This window comes from Aulonocara stuartgranti (genome assembly GCF_965226115.1).
Source record: "Aulonocara stuartgranti genome assembly, chromosome: 11".
NCBI lineage: Eukaryota > Metazoa > Chordata > Actinopteri > Cichliformes > Cichlidae > Aulonocara > Aulonocara stuartgranti.
In genome coordinates this window covers 29,981,288-29,991,646 of record NC_138947.1, presented here as the reverse complement: position 1 = coordinate 29,991,646, position 10,359 = coordinate 29,981,288, and the positions used below count along the sequence as shown (strand labels likewise).

Genomic DNA, 10,359 nt, shown 5'->3' with positions numbered 1-10,359 from the left:
CATGCTGCACTCCGGCTCTCCGCTTCCACGGGAGCCTCGGCTCTCACCTCTCCAACAAAGACAGTAGTGTTTGTTGAGACTTCCACGCGGCCAATCGCCGCGCCGTTGCCCCTGGTAACCCCGTCCATCATCCTCCCGTACCCAATGAGCGGCGGGGGGCGGGGCGGAGTCCAGGTGCGCTTCGGCGTCCACTTGGCAGAGCGCCTGGGAGCCGCCTGTGGGCAGGAGAGGTTCTGTCAAATGCGAGGTTCCTTTAATAAGAGCGACCAGTCCGGCTCCGAGAGTCATGGCGACCGCAGCGTCTAACCACTACAACATTCTCACCTCCAGCGCATCCATCGTGCACTCGGAGCCCGGCAGCATGCAGCAAGCCACGGCGTACCGGGACGCGCAGAGCCTGTTGCAGAGCGACTACCCGCTGCAGAGCAACAGCCACACGCTCAGCCACGCACACCAGTGGATAACGGCGCTGTCCCACGGAGAGGGAGCCCCGTGGTCCTCGAGCCCGCTCGGCGCGGAGCAGGACATTAAACCCGCGGTGCAGGGCGCCCGGGACGAGATGCACAATTCCAGCAGCAACCTGCAGCACCAGTCACGGCCGCCCCACCTGGTGCACCAGACGCACGGGAACCACCACGACGCCCGCGCGTGGAGAACCACCACGGCGGCGCACATACAGAGCATGGCGACGACAAACGGCCAAAGCCTTATTTACTCTCAGCCGGGCTTCACCGTCAACGGGCTCATCCCGGGCAGCGGGCAGGGGATGCACCACCACAACCTAAGAGACAGTCACGAAGACCACCACAGCCCGCACCTCAGCGAACACGGCCACCCTCCGTCCCAGCATCAGCACCAGCACCGGCCGCAGAGCCACCACGACCACTCGGATGAGGATACGCCGACCTCGGACGACTTGGAGCAGTTCGCCAAGCAGTTCAAACAGCGCAGGATCAAGCTGGGATTCACGCAAGCGGACGTGGGACTCGCCCTGGGGACCCTGTACGGAAATGTGTTTTCGCAAACCACCATATGCAGGTTTGAGGCCCTGCAGCTCAGCTTCAAAAACATGTGCAAGCTGAAGCCTCTATTGAACAAGTGGCTGGAGGAGGCGGACTCCACCTCGGGCAGCCCGACCAGCCTGGACAAAATCGCGGCGCAGGGGAGGAAAAGAAAAAAACGGACTTCAATCGAGGTAAGCGTAAAAGGAGCTTTGGAGAGCCATTTTTTGAAGTGCCCTAAACCGGCAGCGTCGGAAATAATCGGCCTGGCGGACAGTCTGCACCTGGAGAAAGAAGTGGTGAGGGTTTGGTTTTGTAACAGGAGACAGAAGGAAAAACGCATGACCCCTCCGGGAGGAGCGCTGCCGGGGAGCGAGGATGTGTACGGGGACACGCCGCCGCACCACGGGGTCCAGACCCCGGTCCAATGAACTCTGCCGGACCGGCTCCTCCAGGACTTGTTTACCGTTTTAATTTATCCCACCCCCCAAGGTTATATATAAATCACTGGACTATGAAACGATATAGTGGGTGTTTTATGTATAATAGATTGCAGTGATTACTGACACAATATCTGCAGTGAATATCTGAGAAATGGAAAACGAGTGACGGGAGGACAGGACATTTTTTGTCCTCCCCTCTCGCAGAGCTGAAGGAACATAAGCCCGTGTTATGTTCTCCGAGGATACATGCCCAGCACTGTGACTCCAGACGACGCAGTTTCAAGGTGTAGCCCCTATTGTGTACTGAAATTATACTTGACGAAAAAAGGAGGGGAGGGGAAGAATGGTTTTAGAAGAAAAGCTTCCATTTTCCAGTTTTTTTTCTTCTTCTATTTTTTTTTAATATATATATATCAATTCCAACCTTTTTGGGGCTGTGCGTAAAAGGGAAATCAAAGACGTTTTTTTAATCTTTTATTTTATTTTCGTTTCTTTTTCTTTCTTTTTTTTTAGTTTTGTGGCTCTAAATTGTGCGTCCAGCCGTGATGGGTGTGTGGGTAGTGCAGTGGGAGGTCAAAGGAGCTGCGTTAATGGAGTAAAGTGGAGGCCGGTATAGGCTTCAGCCCCAGTGCAGTGGAGTCCAGCTGAGGGTGAGCATCGCCTGAGTCCCATCTGTCAGCCAGACCGCTTTTAATTATTCTGTGTGGACTGAGGTCACCATTTAGTTAAGAACACATTATTATTATTATTATTATTATTATTATTATTATTATTAGTGCACGTGCAGCTCACTGGTTAAACTCTTCAGTATAAATGGCCTGAGCGCAGAGATGTGGTAAATAAAAAGTGTGTGACCTCTATCGTGAGTCAGCCAGCAGTCTAAACAACAAAGTCCGTGTTTTCCACACAACAAGCGTTAAATATTATTATTTCCCCCCTCAGAGCGTCTCCCAGCTCCAGGATTGGGGCTCCGTGGCGATTGATTGGATTATATGGCACCTTTTTCTTTTTTTCTCTTTTTTTTCTTCTCCCCACAACAGGATGGGCTCCACACACACACAGATCTCGACACAAGCAACTCTCACAGAACAGTTTGGATCCGCTTTTGTAAATATTGTATAACTTTAAAAAGTCATCCCTCTTTTTTCTCGCTTTTTCTTCACTGGGGCACTTTTTCCCATTTTCTTTCATTTTTTTGTCCCCCTCCCCCCAAAAAACAAAAAAACAAAACAAAAAACAAAACAAAAATCACACACGAGCAGGTTGAGCTTCAGAGTCCATAGCCTAAACCCACCGCCTTGCACTTGTGTACCTTTTTTAAATGGTTCGGACTTTTTTTCTTTTTGTTTCTTTCTCTCTTTTTTTGGTAACGCGTTAATTTTGACGTCTAAAAATGTCTGCTATTTTTGTTTGTTTTTTAAATTCCTCTGAACTTTTATTTTGCATTATTATTATTATTTTTTTTTTTTTTTTTTGGCTTAATTCGCCTAGTAAGAGTTTGCTTTCGCCATTTTGCGCCCGCTCTGAAATAAAAACAGTGCTTTAAGAGTGAATCCACATAAATATAGCAGAGAAATGTCCACAAATAAACGATCTAAGGGGAGGATTACAAAACAAAATTAATGTGCGAATAATTTGTCCTCAAAACATATTTTAGTGGCGTTCCAAAAATTGCAGCATATGATCAAAATTATTATTATTTTACAATAACCATGCAGCCTTTTTGTTCGTCTGTTTTGCCTTTTTTATGTAACGGGGGGAAATTGCGCGTAGACATTTTATTTAATGTTATTTTTTTTAGTTTTGTTAATGAGATTGTAATTTATTCTGGGTGGCTTTTACAGAAGAGACAAAGGGTGAGATATATAAGAAATGAAGAGCCGAGAAGGCTTTTGTTTTGTAGGGGACGGGGTGACAGAAAGAGAGACCTATTTTTCTTTCTTTTTTTGTAATAGCGGGATTGCCACAGCCTGGACCGTCACAGCTAAATGTATATACATGTTTTTCTCCGTGCAGTAGCTCGCCTTTTTGTTTTATGCAAAGAGAGAAATCCAGGGACTTTTTTCCCCTCTCATGTGGAAACTGCTTTTCTTTTCTCCTCCTCTTCCTTCTCTGTGTTTCATTTGCAGAAAAAATAATAATAATATCATTAACAAGCAGAAACCATCATGGCATTGAAATCTTTCTTCCAGTAGCTTTAAAACCAATCGATCCAAGTCACAATTCACTGGAAATACAAGTTGTGGGATGTAGACCTGTAGCAATCCAACGCTGTTCTTCTTGCTGTTTTTGTTTAATTGCTTGTTTGTTTGTTTTGTTTTGTTTTTTGTTTTTTTTGTTTTTTTTGGGGGGGGGGGGGGGGGGGGGGGGAATAGGCTATGTCATATTCACTGGATGAACTTGGGGTAGATATGACGCAGAGGTGAGGAATGCCTGCAGGTGTTTCATCACTTGACACATGAACAACGGACTTGCACATTTTTAAATAACGGGGTTGATATTAAACAGCTTTTTTCCAACGTCGAGGCTAAATGTATTTATTTTATTTACACACACACACACACACACACACACACATGTATACACATATATATATTTCCGTGAAACCGAGCAAATCAGGGAGCTGCTGCACTGAGTTGCCTGACAGCTGTGCTGTTAAAAAATATGCTTCTTGCTTTGAGCCCATTCGTTTGAGTGGAATTAATGGCCGAGAGAAAATCAGGGTTGATGAATGGAAGATTGTGAGCCGATGATGTGTTGTTTCTGCCCCGAGGCTGCTTTTAAATGAACTGGCTTTGGCTGGGAAAACCACAGCTTCCATCTAGGGTTAAATTAGGACTTCCCAAAGTGGAGTCCGAGGACTAAAAAGTGGTCATTTTGGAGGGCTGAATCACGGTCCAATGCGGTAATCTTTTTCTTTTACTAATATGTGGACTTTTTCTTTTATCACGCAGGATTACACACAAAGATTGTGAGCAGATGTAGATGTTTTTATTTAGTTTTCCCCCCTTCTTTTGCTCCTCTTCTCCTCCCTTGAATGACGCTGTCTAGTTTATTTCTTAAGATAATTAATTAATCTAAGAAGACAAAAATGTATCTTATGAAGTCAGCTTTCAACCCTAAGCACAACTTTAGGCTGTCGTGATTAAATGAGGGTTAAAAGACTGGCAATTGAACGCATCGCGACGATGCTTTCCTGATTTCAGATAAAACCTGAACGCTTTAAATTTGTCCCGATGTGCTAACATAAAAAATACTAAGAAAAAAACCCCTCTTCTTCTGTTTCTTCTCTTCTGGTGACCGTGAGTTTGACACTGGTGACCCTGATGGCATTTCCCCCTTTCCCTTGAGTGAGTTATTTCCCCACAGTAAGCATTGGTGTGATGTTTGTGTGCACGTGTGTGAAAATCTAGCCTAGCTGATTATTATTACTATTTTTTCAAGCTTGGATCTGACAGCCAAATGCAAAAGTTCCTGCTTAAAAATGTGCGTGATTGCGCGCGGGCCTTGTGCCTGTCAGAATAATATTAATTAGAATCGGATCCGTTTCCTGTTCTGATGTCTGCAGCCTCACGAGCATGGATGAAGTGCTTCTTTTCTCTCTCAGAATTAAGAAGCAAACAGAGAGGTGGATTGGCAATCAGTAGCTAATAAGGTATTGATAGTGTTTATCAATAAAGCTGATCATAAAGAACTAAAAACCAATCGTGTGCTTTAAACAGAAAAATAAAAAATATGCAGATATCCTCTGATTCAAGGTGGGTGTCATTCTAATCAACGCTAATGTGCTTAACTTAACCTATACGAGACGATGATGATGTAATACCAGCTTGCCAGAAAGCGCGTCTTCACGCGTTTTTTTGATGTGGGAAGAAACACCATCATCACCACCCCCACTCACCGTTTGACCTGCCATTTGGACGCCTGGTATGAAATGACCCCGGCATTTAAAGCCCCCTCTGCAACTCTCTGATCTCTGAAGTAGACTTTTGTGAAGCTCTGTAATAAAAATAAATAAATAACATTTTAAAAAAGGAAAAAAGTGCGCCCTCGCGCCCTTCATCCGCTCTCTAGCAGATGCAATTAATAGCGCGTCGCGTTAATTACACCTTCCTTTTTATTTAGGTGACTTGAAATTTCCCATTAGGCTCACAGGCAAGGAGGGAAAGCTGCTGTGCTGATGCTGTGGCGCTGACTGAACCGAGCAGAGGAAGAGAAGCGGGAGGGTTGGGGTGGGGGGGGGGACACATGGTCGATGCTCTAGCGCCATCTTGCGATACCAGCAGGAGCCTCGGGAGGAGGTCGGGTCAAGTTTTCCTTTCACGACAGAAACGTGGAATAGAAGGCTTCTCTGTTCTTTGGGGATATTATGTTGGGATACTGTTGGGGTATTTTATTAAGTTCATATTCTTATGCCAATTAATGCAAGGTAAAAAAAAATAAAAAAAATAAAAAAAAGATTTCACTAAGCTGACAGATGAAAGTCAGGTTCATTGTTCATCCCTTTAACTGTCCGACCAGATGGAGGACATTACTTTTCATTCATAAAAACAAAACAAAAATGGGAAAAATTCAATGTGCAGAAATGTTAAAAGTTGAAAAGATGTTACAGTTTATTAATTCCATAAAATCAGGCTTTAATGTTAGCGTCCCCATGAAAGGAGGGAGTTTGTCCAACTACAATTCATAATTACAATTCAATCTAAATAAAAGTGCAGTGGAGCAGTTTTCCACTGGTTATATCTTTGCCATTCACAGCTGGCCAGTCTCTGTGTGGGGTTGACCAAAGTGCAAGTGATTCTTCAAGCCTCCACCAAGCTCCACATCCCTGCCCAGATTCGTGCTCACTGTGGGCCCTCCGCGTTAAAACTACAAGCTGATTGTGAAAGACTCTTTTACACAAGTATGAGTCAGGTTGTCATGTCTCACCTCCATTAGATAAGCCTCGTCTGTATGTAAACTTACCTCGACAGCATTGGAGGGTTTTGTTCTCTTCTAGTGACAGAACCAGTGTCTCCAGCGGTGGGCAATGAAGTAGGGGTGTACAGTGTGAGATTTAAGGAGCATCGCTGACTCAGCACGCTCAGCCCTGCCACTAGATGAGCATGTGCAATTAGTGGTTTTACTAACTTGCTAACAAGGGGGCTGTTAGGTGTAAGTGTGATTCGACAAATGTGGATACATATCAAAAAAGTGATACACAATCTCACTCAGATCACAGAAATCTAGTTTAACACTGTGTGTGTAACTACGCAATGTTTCAGTGTGAATTTCAGGGGTCTAATTGATTTTGAACACGAAGGTTTTAGCCATCCATCCCCTCCACAGTGATCTTCACTTAATGCGTTTGTACGAAGCATCAAACATCAGGGTCCATCTCTGAGTCCTGTGAGGACCAATCAGCCCAACAATCGCTCACTTATCTGTCAGTCTCTCTTTACTCACACCTCCTCCACGCACACACAGAAACACACACAGATAACAGTGATACAAGCTCACGAGCTGAACATAATTCCACCATTTGACATTGTTGTTGTTTCGGTTTCACTCAGATGCATCGCAGCTAATTACACTTTGCACACTTAAGCACACAAACGCGCGTGTGCGTTCATTTGTAAACGAGTTATTGTTTAATTATAACTTCACATGAACTTTGCTGATCAACGGGGCGAGTCGTGTCTCCCCTTCAGCGCATAATTATTCGGGCTATAATTGCTCGGCCTGTTTGTGAAACATGCTCATCCTTCAGCACGGCCATCGCACACATCCTGTGCCAGACCCACGCTGTGAAGGCCCGGTGTAAGAACAGGAAGCTTTAGGTGGACAAATAAAGCTTTTATATCGGCTGTAAATGTATCATTGGCCACATAAAAATTTTTTAACAGTGCCATTATATTTGTATAATCACAGAATTATTTCCAAAAAACCAAAAATTACCAGGGTCAATATTATTAGTCCCCTTTTTACTGAGCCATAGCACAAACCACTGCTGTGCAATGATGTGCTTCACCTCTGTATTGCTCTATGCAGTAAAAGCAATTTAAAACTGAGGGTTATCTTCCAATTTACACACAATATAAAAACTTCAGTGGAGAAAACATCATGCCAAATACAAAAGACATCTGTTTAGACTTGAGAAAAAGAATTGTGGATGCTCACAAAGCGGGAGATGGATATACAAAGTTATCACAAAGCCGCCAAGTGTCAAGAACTGGACTGAGATGTATCATCAAGGAATTCAAAGAGAGCCACACAGTACAGAACAAGCCTGGCAGAAACAGGAAGCGAAAAAACTTCAAAGACTCTGTAAAGCAAACTAGTGAGAGATGTGTCTGAAGAACCCAGAACAACTGCCAAGACATGAATGAATTACTTAGCAAAGTCAGGACTGTTGACGTAAAGAAGACTATCACTAGAATTCTGCATATAAGTGGACTGTGACGTGGACAAGAGAAAGAAGACACATTCAAGCCAGACTGAAGTACGCCAAGGACAACCTGGAGAAATATTATGCTTACTGGAACTGTGTCCTTTGGTCAGATGAGATGAAACTAGAGCTCTCTGGACACAGACACGCTGATTATGTTTGGAGACAGAAGGAAAAGACATACAATTCAAAGAACATTGCTCACAGTGAAACATGGTGGTGGGAGTGTTATGCTGTAGGGATGCTTCAATACACCTGGAACTGGGAATCTCATCAAGGTGGAAGGAACCATGAAGAAGCATATGTGAAGATTTTGAAAAAGAAAACCTCATGCAGGCAGCAGCAAAACTGGTTCTCGATGGATGTCTTGACAATGAGCCAAGACATACATCGCTCCTGCAGAACTACCTCCAGAGGACCAAAGTAAACGTTACTGGCTGGCCTTGGATCTTTTACTTAAAGCTTGTTCCTCTGCTGCCACAATTAGTGCCTCTGCGCTGTCTTTTAGTCCAGCCACTGGTAGTATTTAGACATTTATATTATATTATATTATATTATATTGTAACCTATCCCCACAAACTGCATGTCTTTGGACGGTGGGAGGAAGCCGGAGTACCCGGAGGGAACCCACGCAAACACGGGGAGAACATGCAGTTTGTGGGGATAGGTTAATTGGTTAATCCAAATTGCCCATAGGTGTGAATGCGGGAGTGAATATGAACGCGAATGGTTGTCTGTCCCTGTGTGTTGGCCCTGCGACAGACTGGCGACCTGTCCAGGGTGTACCCCGCCTCTCGCCCTATGACAGCTGGGATAGGCTCCAGCGCTCCCTGTGACCCTGAAAAGGATAAGCGGAAGCGAATGGATGGATATTATTATTTTATTTAATAAAGACAGATACTCACACAGGAAAAGTCTAAAATTAAAGTGGATTACAGTTGTAGTTCAAAGCTGAAAATATTGAAAGAGTAAGACTAAACTGTCTACTCTCTAAATTCACACACACTTTGACTTCTTTCTCTGTTTATTGAGAGGAAAACAAAAAAAAAAAAAGCCGTGACTAAGGCCAGCATTTGCAGGCAACCCTCTGTTTTAATAATGTAGATGTCACTTTAATACATTTTTAATCATCTGTGCCACCAGGTCAAAGTTGGTGTGAAATCTGCAGGATGGCTGTTTGGTTCAAAACAAGAAAAACTGTGTTGTTCATTTCGAACGAGGAGACCCGAGATAATGCTGACGGGTCACACTATGATTAGAGGGATAAGAAGGGAAAAAAAACACTTCAGGCTCCTAAAAATTCTTCAAAGGAAACAATCTCAGCAAGGAAAGTCTCTCCTTGTAACTCACGTCCAACACTGAGGCCATAGCCTGCAATGAGAGGCCAGATTTTTTTTTTTTAAGTCCTAGAAAATCAATTTTCTGAAAGGAGACCAAAAAAAAAAAAAAAAAAGAGGGACTTGATGTAACAGGATAGAGTGAGTTCATTTTGAGAAACAAGCACCGCATCTCTTCAGCCAGCATCAGATCGGATCTCTGAAGAGTCACTGTGTGGTGGCACTTTGTTTACAATAATTAGGGCGAGGTATCACAGTTTGGCAACATGTACAAATAAAAACAGTTATCCTCGTGGATGCACAGACGGCTAAAGAAACAGTGTACCCCTGTAGCTTCAAAACACCACCCTGTTGAGTTTAGTGCTTGGAATAGATTTAAGAAACTGAGTGCTGACATTCAATATCCTTAAAAACATAACAAAAGTAATAAGCTTCAGACACAACGGTGAGGACTGCCAGGGATGTCTTCATTATTAGAGTCCAAGGAGGGAAACTAGAGAAGCAGCACCAAGCCACATAATGATGGGTATCACGGTGAGGTCTCCCTCAGGCAGGTCTGAGGCCTGTCGAATCCCAGCCTGAGGAGGGCTCAGAGGAGGTAGACCACAGAGAAGACTGTTTCTGCTGTCAGCTTTGTCCAGGTATGCTCTTGTGTCACTCACACCATCTGGAGATAAGGGGGGGGGGGAGAAAAAGGAACGGAGAGACCTTGTGACACCACTCCCTACCCCCCTCCCATTTACTTTTTAAACGCTGGATTTATTATTCAGGAACAATATTTCCATCCATATATTCCCCTTGCAGATTCGTCAAGCTATGTCTGTAGGCACTTGAAAGACAAATAAAAAGCTGAACTAATTGCTGTGGAACCCCCCCTGGATATATCAGGCTCGTAGAGGAGCGTGACAGCAAGAAATCAAGCTGTAGTGCAGAGCGGAAAGCCTCCATGAATCACGTTTGCATCCACGCTCGCGCGCAAGCACGCGCGGCGACGTTAGTGGCTGAGGAATAATCATTGGGGAGGCAGTCCAAATTAATACTTCAGCCGAGGCCGCCTCGTTCTCCGTCATTAGGGCACATTACAGGGCCACAATATACATCATTAAACTAGGCATAAACAATTCATTAAAAGGCCGTTAAGAAGACAAGCT

The 10,359-nt window shown here is 44.2% G+C and overlaps 1 protein-coding gene across 1 annotated transcript; it reads left to right on the top strand.

Moving 5' to 3' along the window:
- Window positions 1-206: 206 nt before the first annotated feature.
- On the top strand, window positions 207-3,744 carry pou3f2b (POU class 3 homeobox 2b). The gene has a single exon (XM_082550878.1). The coding sequence runs from the start codon at window positions 287-289 to the stop codon at window positions 1,430-1,432; it is 1,146 nt and encodes a 381-aa protein (XP_082407004.1). The 5' UTR covers window positions 207-286; the 3' UTR covers window positions 1,433-3,744.
- Window positions 3,745-10,359: the final 6,615 nt, after the last annotated feature.

Coding starts and splice junctions, on each gene's coding strand:
- pou3f2b (XM_082550878.1), top strand. CDS start 287: ATGGCGACCGCAGCGTCTAACCACTACAACATTCTCACCTCCAGCGCA.